Source organism: Haematobia irritans, chromosome 3 (assembly GCF_050003625.1).
Source record: "Haematobia irritans isolate KBUSLIRL chromosome 3, ASM5000362v1, whole genome shotgun sequence".
Lineage (NCBI taxonomy): Eukaryota > Metazoa > Arthropoda > Insecta > Diptera > Muscidae > Haematobia > Haematobia irritans.
Window position 1 is genome coordinate 3963408 of NC_134399.1, and position 17078 is coordinate 3980485.

Consider the following 17078-nt stretch of genomic DNA (forward strand, 5'->3'; position numbering starts at 1 on the left):
AGAATAAAATAAAATAAAATAAAATAAAATAAAATAAAATAAAATAAAATAAAATAAAATAAAATAAAATAAAATAAAATAAAATAAAATAAAATAAAACAAAATAAAATAATAAAATAAAATAAATTAAATTTAAAGAAAGTAAAATAAAATAAAATAAAACAAAATAAAATAAAGTAAAATAAAATATAATAATATGAAATAAAATTAAATAACATAAAATAAAATAACATAAAACAAAATAAAATAGGCAAAATAAGATAAAAGTAAATAAAATAACTAAACATGAGTCAAGCCAATAATATAATTTAATTTATTTATTTATTGATCAATTACATTTACAATAAAATTATAAATATAATTGTATGCTTTGAGAGATTTATTTTTATTTAATAATATTTTTCTTAAAATTTATTATTAAATTCAATTCACCTACAAAATAAATAAAAACCAACTTAATGAGATATAATAAAATAAAACAAAATTTAACTTCCAAAAAACGAAAATTAAATAAACTGAAAATTAAGATTAAAAAATAAAAATAAAAAAATAAATTAAAATAATATAAGAAATAGAATAAAATAAAATAAAATATAATAATATGAAATAAAATTAAATAACATAAAATAAAATAACATAAATCAAAATAAAATAGGCAAAATAAGAAAAAAGTAAATAAAATAACTAAACATGAGTCAAGCCAATAATATAATTTAATTTATTTATTTATTGATCAATTACATTTACAATAAAATTATAAATATAATTGTATGCTTTGAGAGATTTAATTTTATTTAAAAATATTTTTCTTAAAATTTATTATTAAATTCAATTCACCTACAAAATAAATAAAAACCAACTTAATGAAATATAATAAAACAAAATTTAACTTACAAAAAACTAAAATTAAATAAACTGAAAATTAAGATTAAGACAAATAAAATAAAAAAATAAATTAAAATAATATAAGAAATAGAATAAAATAAAATAAAATAAAATAAAATAAAATAGAATAGAATAAAATAAAATAAAATAAAATAAAATAAAATAAAATAAAATAAAACAAAATAAAATAATAAAATAAATTAAATTTAAAGAAAGTAAAATAAAATAAAATAAAACAAAATAAAATAAAGTAAAATAAAATATAATAATATGAAATAAAATTAAATAACATAAAATAAAATAACATAAAACAAAATAAAATAGGCAAAATAAGATAAAAGTAAATAAAATAACTAAACATGAGTCAAACCAATAATATAATTTAATTTATTTATTTATTGATCAATTACATTTACAATAAAATTATAAATATAATTGTATGCTTTGAGAGATTTATTTTTATTTAATAATATTTTTCTTAAAATTTATTATTAAATTCAATTCACCTACAAAATAAATAAAAACCAACTTAATGAGATATAATAAAATAAAACAAAATTTAACTTCCAAAAAACGAAAATTAAATAAACTGAAAATTAAGATTAAAAAATAAAAATAAAAAAATAAATTAAAATAATATAAGAAATAGAATAAAATAAAATAAAATATAATAATATGAAATAAAATTAAATAACATAAAATAAAATAACATAAATCAAAATAAAATAGGCAAAATAAGAAAAAAGTAAATAAAATAACTAAACATGAGTCAAGCCAATAATATAATTTTATTTATTTATTTATTGATCAATTACATTTACAATAAAATTATAAATATAATTGTATGCTTTGAGAGATTTAATTTTATTTAAAAATATTTTTCTTAAAATTTATTATTAAATTCAATTCACCTACAAAATAAATAAAAACCAACTTAATGAAATATAATAAAACAAAATTTAACTTACAAAAAAACTAAAATTAAATAAACTGAAAATTAAGATTAAGACAAATAAAATAAAAAATAAATTAAAATAATATAAGAAATAGAATAAAATAAAATAAAATAAAATAAAATAAAATAAAATAAAATAAAATAAAATAAAATAAAATAGAATAAAATAAAATAAAATAAAATAAAATAAAATAAAATAAAATAAAATAAAATAAAACAAAATAAAATAATAAAATAAAATAAATTAAATTTAAAGAAAGTAAAATAAAATAAAATAAAACAAAATAAAATAAAGTAAAATAAAATATAATAATATGAAATAAAATTAAATAACATAAAATAAAATAACATAAAACAAAATAAAATAGGCAAAATAAGATAAAAGTAAATAAAATAACTAAACATGAGTCAAACCAATAATATAATTTAATTTATTTATTTATTGATCAATTACATTTACAATAAAATTATAAATATAATTGTATACTTTGAGAGATTTAATTTTATATAATAATATTTTTCTTAAAATTTAATTTAATTGAATTTCAATTAAACTAATCAAATTTCATTTGATTTCATTTCAATATTTTTTAGCACCTTTAATTTTATTTAACTCAATTGAATGTGAATTTGAATTAAATTAATTAACTTACACTTTGTATTAGGTGTTCAAATGAGCTCATCTCCTAAAAATTTCACAAAAACTATATATAAAAAATCTCTACTCCATTAGTATGAAAGAATGTTTCACTTCATCCATAGGCTGTACTTAATATTACGTTGTTAGGAATTTTAAATAAAACCAAAATATTTAAACCATAAAATTCAAATCTGTACTAATTCTTCTTACTATTATATAATTTATGTGGTTCTATTTACAATTCCAACAACGTGAGCGAATTTCATATAATGAAACTATTGAAATTGAAATTATTGTACATTATAAAATGCTGAAGTTAGATGTATGTAAAAAAAATTACATATATTATTAGTATAATATACTTTTCTTATTTTCCAATATATATTCTAGTGTTTGTTGTTGCTTCAGCTTTGTAAAAAAAAACATAATAAATAAATTGTTGCTATATATGTTGTAAAATACAAAATACAAATAGTTGTAAAGTGTATACAGAAAATTAAAATGTTTTATGTAGCAAAGTAGTATTGTTTGTATAAAGTATAAGAGTTCTTAGGATTTATTTTAGTAAGTAGATGATATATTTATAAATATAGTTAATAACATTTAGTTTTAGAAACTTAAAACGATAGAGAAACTAATGATGTAAACAAATTTTTGCTTAGTCTTTGATTTCTATTAACTCTCTTCTATTGAAGAGCTTAGAAATTTAATATAGAAAAATATTGAATTTACACTTGTTCTCTCATACACTTTAGTTTGAGAGTTTAGTTTTGAAATTCAATTAGATCAATAAATGAGTACAAAAAACAAAACTTGTAAAAAATAATTTAAGTAGCCTTAAAAGTTAAAAAAAAGAAAAGTAGCTGGTTTCTCTCCTCCGCCTTCTAACTATCTTCCCCAAAATCATTGTAACTTTTCCATAGACCTTTAATTTAGTAACTTTAGTACCATTATTCGGGCTTTTTGCCTTCATACAAGTATGAGAAACTCAATAATATACACGCTCCAAAGAACTAAATCAAATGAAATTAGATCAGTAAATACCCTTTTAACAGATGATAGCCTGTATCACCCAAGGTCCAAATTGTACAAAATTTTTGTTTTGTAATACCAAGGACCAAGTATGAAATCCCAAGCACCACATTTTTAACAATATATCTCTTGAGAGAAGTTTGCAAGTAAAACCAAATCCACTGTAAAATATTTCCAAAAGAAACAACAAAGAAAATTTGAAGAAAGTTTTTTGAATATAATCGAAATTCCCTATAACTCTCCCCGACCCCGACCTTGAAGAGGTTTATGAAAAGATTGATTGTAATTTAATCAGCATAAAAATCCCTTTCGAAAAAAAATCGAAAATTTTAATACGCCTGCGCAGTGGTGGCAGTGTTTTACTTATGAAAAACTCCTAACATATGAAAAAGAGAAATTCAAAGAATTATTTAAGAAAATATCGCTTGGTCTTGGGCAATTTACAAAATTCGAAATACAAATTCACTTTTTCTAGTTTCCTCATGAACAAAACTCATACTTATAAAACAAAAAATACAATTGACAAAATATTCCAAATATAAAAACAAAATGTTAGCGATGTTGTAAACCCAGGCTTGACCCAGAAGTTACTCAAATAAGGCCATTTTTATATAAACCAAGAAAAAAAGACCACACAGCTACTTCTCCATTGAGTCCGGCAGCAAAGTTAAAGCAAAAATTTGTCAAAATTAAGACAAACCAACCTAGTAGATATATTTTATCTATATAAACAAAAATATTTTTATACATAAGGATCTGCAATAAACAAATGCTTATTTTGCTTATGTTTATCTCAAATATCGAATGTAAATATTAGAACAATAACAAAACATTTAAAGTTTGTACAAAAAAATCCCCAAAATCAAAACATATATTTTTTTTATTTATCATTTTCTAAGCATTTGTTTATAATAGATCTAAGGATACAAATAAATATATAACTTTAAGTTATCATTAGGTTATACATTTTTTTATAGATTAAGTTTAGAGTTAAGTACTTTTTTTTAGGGAATCCAATTTTCGACAGAAAAAAAATATGTTGTGATATTGGTTTCTTCAAAAAGCTCTTTATTTAAACTGAGCTTGTTTTCCATTTCTTATATGAAATATGCTAAATGTGTTTTTTTTTTCTTATATGTTCCATATAAAATTATCACCAATATATGTTATAATGTATTGTGTTATGTTGATATGTTAAATTTTTAGGTTTTTTTATTTTTTTACTTCTTATTTTATTATTGACTTTAATTTAATTTCTAAAACTTAACATGACTTTTAAGAAGACTTTAGCTAAATCTGCGAGAGAAAAAATTGATACCATCCATATTTATCTTCAAATAGAAATGCTTCCTTATAGGACAAAGTCTTTTCTTTTAATCAAACAACAAAGGAAATTTTCAAACAAACACATACAAAAGACGCTTTGATTCCTTATATTCTAAATATTTTTATATAATCTTCACTTTAAACAAAATTTCACATACAATACAAAAAAACAAAATTTGCTTTTTTCAAAATCTACAATTTCTTAAAATTCTAAACAAATTGAAAAATTCCCCCTCCCACTTTTACGAAACTACAATCATTTGGCAAACTAGGTGTCGCTTATCAACTTCGTTGCTTCACTTGCTGGAGCTGGTGGTATACAAGCCTTCAAGACTATGCGAACGTTAAGAGCACTGAGACCACTACGTGCCATGTCCCGAATGCAGGGCATGAGGGTACGTACTTTCTTTACACATCCCATAACATTTTCAGTAATCAAACAAATCAAATCGTCAACAAAAAATCAAATCACGGACTTATCTTTTTTTATATATAAATACTTACATCTTAAAACAAAAAACCAACCACCATATTTTTTTTAATTAGTAATTCAGTCCATTTCAATTTTCAAACAAAAACAAGATTTTGTTCATTCAGATCATCCCCTAAAAATAAAAATTTAATTTAGTTGTTCTCATATTAACACATTTTGTTGAGATATTGTTCAATGACTTTTTAAACATTTTTATATAGATATCTTTTTTATTTTCAAACTTAGTCTTGGCCATCATTAAAAACAATGCCTATTTTTCTAAATAGTTTAGAAACGTTTTTCTTAGAAATGACCTTTTTACAATCTCATAAGAAAAGTAAACCATTCATGACTTCATTTTTGTTTGATATGCTTTACTCTTGAATTTTGTTATGTTTTGATTAATTTCCATAACATTTGGTTGGTTGATTTTACTGAATGCATTTAAGTTTAATAAAAATCATTATTATGGAATGCTTTAGTATAGAAATTTAGTAAAAAGTAGAATGCTTATAACCGTAACATAACAAAAATATCTGAAAACACACTGAGACATGGAAGACATATTTTTGACACTGATTAATTTTATTATTCAAGAACATTCATCATATATCACATTTAACTCAAGAAATTATTAAGTATACTCTCCTCCGATATAGCCAAGGAGATTTTCAAAATCGATTTCTGTAGGCCGCCAACAAAGCTTCTTCGATAATATTGGAAAAAAATTATATTACGTTGGGCGCCAAAAATGTACATTCCTCAAAACATTAACAATCTCACTTCTACTACTCAAAACATAATTATAGATAAAAATTACAAATAATAGATAATGTCCTTTTAAATTATAAAAATTAGCAAAGATGAATTAGACATTTGACGCCAGAAAATCAATTATTGTCTTATGTATAATACCAATTTCTCCATTAGTAGATAATTACAATTTCGGTGGAATAGATTCTTGTGGAAAATACCGATAATTGCGTTGAGCTTCACTTTCCCAGATTACAAGGGACATCCTATATGCCATATTTCGATTTCTTCCATTACAGAACTACCTTGCCGTTTTTACTAATTTTACATTTCTTTTCTCAAAAAACCTCATCTCACACTATATCGAAAATAGAATCGTTTGTTTTCCTTCCTATTCAATTTCAATGAGACACAAGGGAATTTATATGGGAAAATTAAATTTAACTTTTTGAAATATGAGTGATAATCTGTTGGCTCTCTTAATAAAAATTCAGTTACTACGTTGGGCGCCAAATCAGTAAGTTTTTTTATTCCTTTACGACGGAAGCTATATAACAATTAGCTATCCATTCCTATGCAGAGAACGCAAACGGCGAGTTGCGTTGCCGGCGATTTTTGGGCTGTCGCCGCCGACAATCAGGTCTGCTCATCTAAGCTGAAATGTAGCCGCCAATCGAACAATACACATTCCTATAATCTATAAATACTTCAAGTTTTTCTATTTTCTGCTGGCAAATGTAATCTTTCACTCAAACCAATTCAAGCCTACGATTCTATAATAATATGACAAAAATCTTACACACATATGAACAAACAGAAGATTAGTTGTACAATTAATCTCATATCGATTCAGATATTTTAGTTTAATATTTTAATGGATCATAATTGACCTGTGCCCAATAAACATATTTTCGTCAAATCGGATGTCAAGACTCCGCCACCAATGGCAAAAATGGATCAGCTTCATTATATGATCATTTGCCAGCTACGTTGAACACCATTTTCCCCAATATTATTTTACTTTACTCGTACAAAAATATATATCATAAATATATTGTTCTACAAGTGAGATGGTTGGCCGTTTATAGGCTAAAAATGTTTTTTACTTTAGATCTGTGTACTTTAGATCTTTCCCCATGGGTTTTCTCTAGGTTGGAATCAATTTTTCTAAATTGATATTCCTTTCCTCGAAAAGATGCAAACGTATTTATTTTGACCATGTACTTTAATTCTATTTGGTATATACATTTATCTTCAAGACATCGAACGCCAAATATTCTTAATATTGTTTACAGAAAAAGAATTTTATCACTACGTTGGGCGCCATTTTCATACATGTCCCAATATACTTATGAAACGCCGTTTACAGAAATATTTCTAACGCTACGTTGGGCGCCATTAACACATATTCCTCACTATATTTTTGAAATGCTTTAAATCCTATATCCTAGCAAAACTCTAGCCCTTAGATATAAATACATTGCAACCAAACCACCAATGCCTAATTATATGAATTAAGTATTTGTAAGTGTCATAGTCTTATAAGCGAAAAAAAAATCTTTAGTTTTTTTTGGATTATTTTTTTGCGGATTTGTATAAACTAAATTGGTATCATTTAGTAACATACCATACATTACTATTATTTTCTGACACTGATCTTTAGACAATAAATTATGTTATAATATACATATTTAGTTTTATCATTACTCAAAATGCTACATACAATAGTATTAGTAAAGTAGTTAGTTTGTATAACATAAACACAATCATATAAATAACTCACAAAACAAAAACTTAAAAAAAAAAACTGAAGAACAAAAATCATCTTTTCTTAAAACTCTATATTTATTATTGTAAAAAGCATTATGTATATTTGAAATTAGAAAACTTCCTCTAACTTCCTTTGAATATTTAGGACAAATAATGGGAGTTACTTCTAAAATATATATCTAACTAAAAATGCCCTTAATCTTTTTTTCGGTTGCTTTGCATGTGTGCCTTGTATATAAACATTTTTGTATGTTGTATTCCTTAATCATAGGCTTCCTTTTTAGATATTTAGGCTTTAATTTGGGTTTCCATATTTCATCCTTTTATTTGTACATACAAATCAACCAAATAACTGTTGTACATTGTCATCACCCTCATATATCTCTTTCACATCATCTATATATAAATAATTAAATTACAATAACATAATAATTTGTTGAATTTTATTAAATGTAAAAAATCTTTTATTTCCTCCTCAAAACAAAAAAATCAAAATCCCAACACCACCAATTTTCATCATCCCAAAAAAACATCATTTGCAAATTTAATCATGAAACCAATTATCATTCAACAAATACTGCCGGCGCTTATACTCCTACTCCAAATCAACCTCAATACCAAAAAAATCAAAAATTTAACAATCACTCACAAAGGTTGTCGTGAATGCGCTGGTTCAAGCTATACCGTCCATCTTCAATGTGCTATTGGTGTGTCTGATATTTTGGCTTATTTTTGCCATTATGGGAGTACAGCTTTTTGCTGGAAAATATTTTAAGGTACGTTACAAAAACCACAAAACTAAACCCGAAAAAATAAAACTAAATTGGGAAACTTTTAGATTGTTTTTTTTTTGGTAATCAACCAAAAAAAAATAAAGATTCAATCCAAAGGTTTCTTTAGCCTCAAAAAAAATATCAAAACAAATAAACCCTCAAAGAACTTCGAATTACCTAAAACAAAACTAACTACAGAGCAGTTATCAATTAGCATTCATCTCGAATTTGGCCTTAGATTACAATAATTTGTTTATCATATCAGAAGAATATCAGATTAATTTAATACGAAGAAGAAAGCGTATCTTTGCATCTATTTTTCGTAAATAGTTGATAAGACGGGTATGAGAGTTTTATAAACATGTAGTCACATGTCATAAACTTAATACCTTCCTATTCTTGTATTTTAACAATTAGAATAGAATAAATTGGCATACAAGAGAATACACTACAATTTGAAGGTAGATTTGTATATATTTTATATTAGTGTTTATGAATATTAATAAAAAAAAATACTGAGTATTATACATATCTATAAGTATTTGTATTTGCTTGTTTTTTGTTCAAAAATTATAAATAATTTGTCACCATACGTTGGGCGCCACTTAACTAACTCTCCAACTTTTAGATGGTTTTTGTTGAAATGGGCAGCTTTTAGAAAGAAAAACAAATCATAGTTAAAACTCTACAAGAGACTTTGCAGCATATACTAGATCTGGTATTTTTCTTGTTTCGTTTTCTTTTTTACACTGAAAAAATAGTTTTCTTTTCGGAGGAACGAAATTTCAGACAAGCAAAGTTTGCTTTTGACGTTAAAACCGTTGAAACATTTATCATAAATTCGGGAAAATCGTTGAAACATATATCATAAATTCGGGTGTATACGTCCTACAAGAAAATACTTTATAAGAGAGGGAAATTTCGTTTGTCTAAAATTTCGTTCCTGAGCAATGTAGTTTTTCTTTGGGTGTATGTGCCATTAACCTAGATTATTATCAGATGGTAGAAAAATGGGGCGCTTAAATTGATTTTTTTCTCTTTTTCATATTCCCATGTTAAATTTATTTTTCAAAATATTTTTATCATATATGATCTTGTAGAATCATAAATACGTAGGGCGCCACTTTAATTTTTTATTATAAGATGAGGTCAACATGAATCATATACACACTCGTATAATATTATTCTTTAATTAGTTTTCATTAAAAATTTTTAATATGAATCTATACGTTGGGAGCCACTCGATTGACTTCATATACTCACTTTATAAGAGAGGGAAATTTCGTTTGTCTAAAATTTCGTTCCTGAGCAATGTATTTTTTCAATGGGTGTATGTGCCATTAACCTAGATTATCAGCTGGTAGAAAAATGGGGCGCTTAAATTGATTTTTTTCTCTTTTTCATATTCCCATGTTAAATTTACTTTTCAAAATATTATTATCATATATGATCTTGTAGAATCATACATATAAACACCTACGTTGGGCGCCACTGTAATTTTTTATTATGAGATGGGGTCAACATGAATCATATACATACTCGTATAATATTATTCTTTAATTAGTTTTCATTAAAAATTTTTAATATAAATCTATACGTTGGGCGCCACTCGATTGACTTTATATACTCACATACGTTATATTTTCTAAATGAGAGTAGAAATTAACATATATTTCACCGCCAAAAATATCACTGTATGGCAATGTAACTATGAACACATGCGTTGGGCGCCACATTCGCTATTTATTTATGATAAATTCTTCATTATAATCTCCACTTTAGAAAGGTTGTATACCAAGATAATTGAATTGATGGTCCGTGGTGATACAAACAGTTTTCTCTTATCAATGCGTTATTTTTGATTCAAATTTTAGTTTAATTATATATGAAATATCAGCCAACTTAATTATCTCTCATTTCTATATAAAAATTTTGGTCTGGCTTCTTTTCTCTTTGGTTAGATAAAACACCGAAAAAGCGGGAAACAATATTTTAGTACCAGTACTACACCATTCATACTGAAATAAGAATGATTTAGTCCTTTTTTCATAATTTTTCTAACCGCTAAAATGTAATTTTGTATGGAAATGGTCTTCATTAATACTTCTGTGTGTGTAACATTTACAAAAAAAAAACTCATTGTAGTGTATAAGATGAGGTCAACATGAATCATATACATACTCGTATAATATTATCCTTTAATTAGTTTTCGTTAGAAATTTTTAATATGAATCTATACGTTGGGCGCCACTCGATTGACTTTATATACTCACATACTTTATATTTTCTAAATGAGAGGAAAAATTAACATATATTTCTCTGCCACAAATATCACTGTATGGCACTGTAACTATGAACACATAAGTTGGGCGCCATTCTCATACTGAAATAAGAATGATTTAGTCCTTTTTTCATAATTTTTCTAACCGCTAAAATGTAATTTTGTATGGAAATGGTCTTTATTAATACTTCTGTGTGTGTCACATTTACAAAAAAAAAAACTCATTGTAGTGTATTCTCTTCAAACAAATAAAAATTGATTAGCATTAAAGAAAACAAATGGTTTTCTATATGTAGATCAGGAATCTCTCATAGATAGTTATGAATGATTTCAGATTGTTTAATTTTAGGCTTTGGCTCGTTTGCTCTCTATATGAAAAGAAACTAAAAGAGTTTGTAGAATATTAGCTATATGAAAAACAAAAAAAAAAAATAAATAAATTGCAAACGAGCCATTTATATATATACAAATAAAAGGCACAGACCACCTTAGAGTGAGTTCATTACATTTAAATGCCTATAACTTTATAGCCTCTTTATCAAAATTTCCTTATACATATATATACAATATCATTTGTGCTAATTAGCTGCTTTTTAGCTTTGATAAAACCAGAAGAAAAAAAAAACAAATATAGAAAATAATCTATGTATATACATAAATAAATAATAGTTGTTTATTATATAATGAAAAAAAAATAAATAAATAAATAAAACAAAGGTGATTAAATAATGTATAATATTTGATGTACTATATGTTTTTCTTTTAATATGGACTATTTGTACTAATATTTTATCTTCTTGATTCTCGACTCTAACTACTCTCCAGTGTAAAGATAGTAACGACACTGTGCTAAGTCATGAAATTATACCAAATCGAAATGCCTGCAAAAGTGAAAACTACACATGGGAAAATTCAGCAATGAACTTCGATCATGTAGGTAATGCGTATCTCTGTCTATTTCAAGTGGCCACCTTCAAAGGCTGGATCCAGATAATGAACGATGCCATTGATTCAAGAGAGGTAATTTTTCACATTTTCCACTTACTAGTAGTAGAACTAAAAAAAAATAAAATCACACTTTTTAGAAGACTTTTTTGGATTACTTTTCAAATACTAATTAACAATTTTTCTATCTATTTTTTACCTTTTTTACTCCTACTATTATTATAATATAAATGAAATGTGACATGAAATGATATCAATTAAACAAAAAAAAAACCAACCGAATCATCATTAAACAAATTTTAAATGTGTCTTGTCCCACACTATTGAAACATCTACACCAATACCCTCTCTCTCTCTCACACACACACATATATATATATAAACTCCCAACTTCCCGAAACTCTTGAAATGATCAAACTAAACCCGGCATAAACAACATCTAAATATACTGAACACCACAACCTCCAATCAATCACAAACTTCAACCAATCAATCAATCAATCCACGAACCAACTAAAACAACAAACCCAACACAGGTGGACAAGCAGCCGATTCGAGAAACCAATATCTACATGTATTTATATTTCGTATTCTTCATTATATTTGGATCATTTTTCACACTCAATCTGTTCATTGGTGTTATCATTGATAATTTTAATGAACAAAAGAAGAAAGCAGGTGGATCATTAGAAATGTTCATGACAGAAGATCAGAAAAAGTACTATAATGCTATGAAAAAGATGGGCTCTAAAAAACCATTAAAAGCCATTCCAAGACCGAGGGTAAGGCTTCGAACTTGAATCAACCCTAAAACCAAAACAAAAAGAAAACTACAAACTCTATATAAAAAAGAAAATTACACACAATATAAAAATATAAAAAAATTAAAACTAAAACTAAAAATATACTATGACCGAAAAAAAATCGAAACGAAAAAAATCTGTGCCAATTTCAAAAACTAAAGGATTTTTATTTTCTTTTAACGAAAAAAAATTCAAAAACAAAAAATCCCTTTATCTCTGTAACTCTAGCAAAACTCTCTCTAAAGTTGTTGTGTTCGAGTGGGTTAACAAATTGTAATTGAAATTATGGGATTTTTTGTATAACAAAAACCCCTTTATTTGGTTATGAAATGTTTTGTAAAAAAAAATTAAACTAAAATGACCCATCCCACCTTACACAACTCTCTGTTACTCTAACAATGGAAAAAAACCAAACCCTGCCCGCCACACTCTCTAATATCGTTCGTTCTAATATTCTAACGTTCGTACCACTGTTCTCAGTTCCTAATCGATGTCTAAAACTAATCAATTGTCGTCTAATTTATGTTATTCAAAAACAAAAAAGGTTGTCTGTTATTAAACATTTTTATGTCTGCCATTTGAATATTTTCAAAAGGTTTCTGAAAACAAAACAAATGCGACAAATTTGTTTCTCTCTTTTACTTCTCAACCGTTAACTATAACCACTGTGTATGCAATGTATGAACAATAATTTTTTTCTTCTTAATATATACTACTACCTATATATATATATATAAATAGCATATATTTGCATATAGATACATACAAACGAAATGGCATGTTTTCAATTAAATCCTTTTTTTCTTTTCGTAATTTTTATCCTTAACGATATTCAGAAATTAACAGACATAAGATTGCAATTTTCATATCAGAAATATTTATATACATATAAATAAGTAATAATATTTCCTCCAAGAACAAAACTATCGGAATTGATCGAACAATAAAAACACAATTATCCAGCATGAGAGTGCATGTCCTTATATTCAAAACTTCCCAATAATTTTACAAAATACCAAACAATTGAACACCCACCCAACCGTCACAAACCAACCACCCACCCACCACAACAACAATACAACTGCTCGAATATATTTATATTTATCCTAATAAGAATGGAATGAATATATTCAACCACCGATTCTTTTACTTACATATATAAATTTATTTTTTTTTTTAATATCTAAACTTGCACTTTTTTTCTTGTATATACATATACATACTATATACTTGCCAAACTTCCTACTTGTAATCTACTTTATACGATGTATAGTGTCGTGCCAAGGCCTTATGAAGTTATATTAGGAGAAGGTATATAATTGTAATGGGGTAACAATTAATATTTATCTAACATTTAATTTACTTAATTTTAAAACAATTTTAATTTAGTATTAAATTAACTTGATTTTAGTTTATAATTTTTATGTGTTTTTTTTTTATTTAATTTAATATTAAACTAATTTTATTTTATTTTATTTATTACAATTATTGTCGTATGTTAATTCAATTTAACTGTGTTCGTTCAAGTTAATTTTAATTTAGTTTAAAAGATTTACCATAATTTAGTTTAGTTTAACTAATTTTTATTTGGTAGACCCTAATTCAAATTAGTTCATTTTGAGGTAATTATATTTAAATTAATTAAATAAAGATTATTTATTTAATTTATCATTTATTTAATTTAAAGAAATTTATTTTAATAATTACATATTGTCTAACAAATAATTTAATTTAGTTTAGTTTTTAATTTAATACTAAATTAACTTATTTTTAATTTTATTCATTATAATTATTATGTTATTTTAATTTAATTAAAATTTCTTTCCAGTGTAGCTTGGTTTGTTGAAGTTAATTTTAATTAATTTAATTAAAATTAATTTAATTTAACTTAATCCATTTATTTTTATTTTATTTCTATTTGGTAGATACTAATTCAAAATACTTTATTTTATATTAATTAAAATTAATTTCATTTTACATGGATATTATTTATTTAAGATTAAACCAATGTGATTCAATTTAATATAAATTAGTTTAATTTCATTTAATATATATTTGAATTGTTTGTTGAAGTTAATTTTAACTAATTTAATTAGAATTAATTTAATTTAACTCGATCGACCATAATTCAAATTAGTTCATTTTGAGGTAATTCAATTTAAATTAATTAAATAAAGATTATTTATTTAATTTAACATTTATTTAATTTAAAGAAATTTATTTTAATAATTATATATTGTCTAACAAATAATTTAATTTAGTTTAGTTTTTAATTTAATACTAAATTAACTTATTTTTATTTTTAATTTTATTCATTGTAATTATTATGTTATTTTAATTTAATTAAGATTTATTTTTAATGTAGGTAGGTTTGTTGAAGTTAATTTTAATTAATTTAATTAAAATTAATTAATTTTAATTAATTTAATTAATTTAACTTAATCGATTTATTTTTATTTGGTAGATACTAATTCAAAATACTTTATTTTATATTAATTAAAATTAAATTCATTTTACATGGATATTATTTATTTATTTCAATTTAATACAAATTAGTTTAATTTCATTTAATATATATTGTTGAAGTTAATTTTAATTAAGTTAATTAGAATTAATTTAATTTAACTCAATCGACCATAATTCACATTAGTTCATTTTGAGGTAATTAAATTTAAATTAATTAACTAAAGATTATTTATTTAATTTATTATTTATTTAATTTAAAGAAATTATTTTTAATAATTATATATTGTCTAACAAATAATTTAATTCAGTTTAGTTTGTAATTTAATACTAAATTAACTTATTTTTAATTTTATTCATTATAATTATTATGTTATTTAAAAATTAATTTAATTTATCTTAATCGATTTATTTTTATTTTATTTTTATTTGGTATATACTAATTCAAAATACTTTATTTTATATTAATTAAAATTAAATTCATTTTACATGGATATTATTTATTTAAGATTAAACCAATTCAAGTTAATTTTAATTAAGTTAATTGGAATTAATTTAGTTTAACTCAATCGATTTATTTTTATTTTATTTTTTTTTTAACTAATTAAAATTAAATTCATTTTATATGGATATCATTTATTTAAGATTAAACGAATGTAATTCAATTTAATATAAATTAGTTTAATTTCATTTAATATATATTTGAAATGTTTATTGAAGTTAATTTTAATTAATTTAATTAAAATTAATTTAATTTAACTCAATCGATTTATTTTGATTTTATTTTTATGTAACTAATTTTTATTTGGTAGATACTAATTCAAAATACTTTATTTTATATTAATTAAAATTAAATTCATTTTACATGGATATCATTTATTTAAGATTAAACCAATGTGATTCAATTTAATATAAATTAGTTTAATTTCATTTAATATATATTTGAATTGTTTGTTAAAGTTAATTTTAATTAATTTAATTAAAATTAATTTAATTTAACTCAACAGATTTATTTTTATTTTATTTGTATGTAACAAATTTTTATTTGGTAGATACTAATTCAAAATACTTTATTTTATATTAATTAAAATTAAATTCATTTTACATGGATATCATTTATTTAAGTTTAAACCAATTTGATTCAATTTAATATAAAATAGTTTAATTTCTTTTAATATATATTTGAATTGTTTGTTGAAGTTAATTTTAATTAATTTAATTAAAATTAATTTAATTTAACTCAACAGATTTATTTTTATTTTATTTGTATGTAACAAATTTTTATTTGGTAGATACTAATTCAAAATACTTTATTTTATATTAATTAAAATTAAATTCATTTTACATGGATATCATTTATTTAAGTTTAAACCAATTTGATTCAATTTAATATAAAATAGTTTAATTTCTTTTAATATATATTTGAATTGTTTGTTGAAGTTAATTTTAATTAATTTAATTAAAATTAATTTAATTTAACTCAACAGATTTATTTTTATTTTATTTGTATGTAACAAATTTTTATTTGGTAGATACTAATTCAAAATACTTTATTTTATATTAATTAAAATTAAATTCATTTTACATGGATATCATTTATTTAAGTTTAAACCAATTTGATTCAATTTAATATAAAATAGTTTAATTTCTTTTAATATATATTTGAATTGTTTGTTGAAGTTAATTTTAATTAATTTAATTAAACTCAACCGATTTATTTTTATGTAACAAATTTTTATTCAAAATACTTTATTTTATATAAATTAAAATTAAATTCATTTTACATGGATATCATTTATTTAAGTTTAAACCAATTTGATTCCATTTAATATAAATTAGTTTAATTTCATTGAATATATATTTGAATTGAAAAATACAAGTTTTCTGGTTTTAATTGAAATGATTTTAGCGTTGTTTTATTCAATATATATTAATTTAACTTAATTTTTATTTTGTTTTCAATCATTAAATTAATCAATT

General features: G+C 22.7%; 1 protein-coding gene across 19 annotated transcripts in view; it reads left to right on the forward strand.

The window, feature by feature from the left end:
* Positions 1–17078, forward strand: part of para (sodium voltage-gated channel paralytic) — a 196311-nt gene that overhangs the window by 147353 nt on the left and 31880 nt on the right. For 14 of the 19 annotated variants that reach the window (XM_075300893.1, XM_075300897.1, XM_075300895.1 and 11 more), the window contains 4 exons: positions 5111–5233; positions 8487–8609; positions 11713–11907; positions 12369–12614. In XM_075300893.1, coding sequence (XP_075157008.1) covers positions 5111–5233; positions 8487–8609; positions 11713–11907; positions 12369–12614 — 687 coding nt within the window. The remainder of the gene's footprint in view (positions 1–5110; positions 5234–8486; positions 8610–11712; positions 11908–12368; positions 12615–17078) is intronic. The other 5 variants (XM_075300892.1, XM_075300894.1, XM_075300910.1 and 2 more) reach the window with 1 other exon arrangement.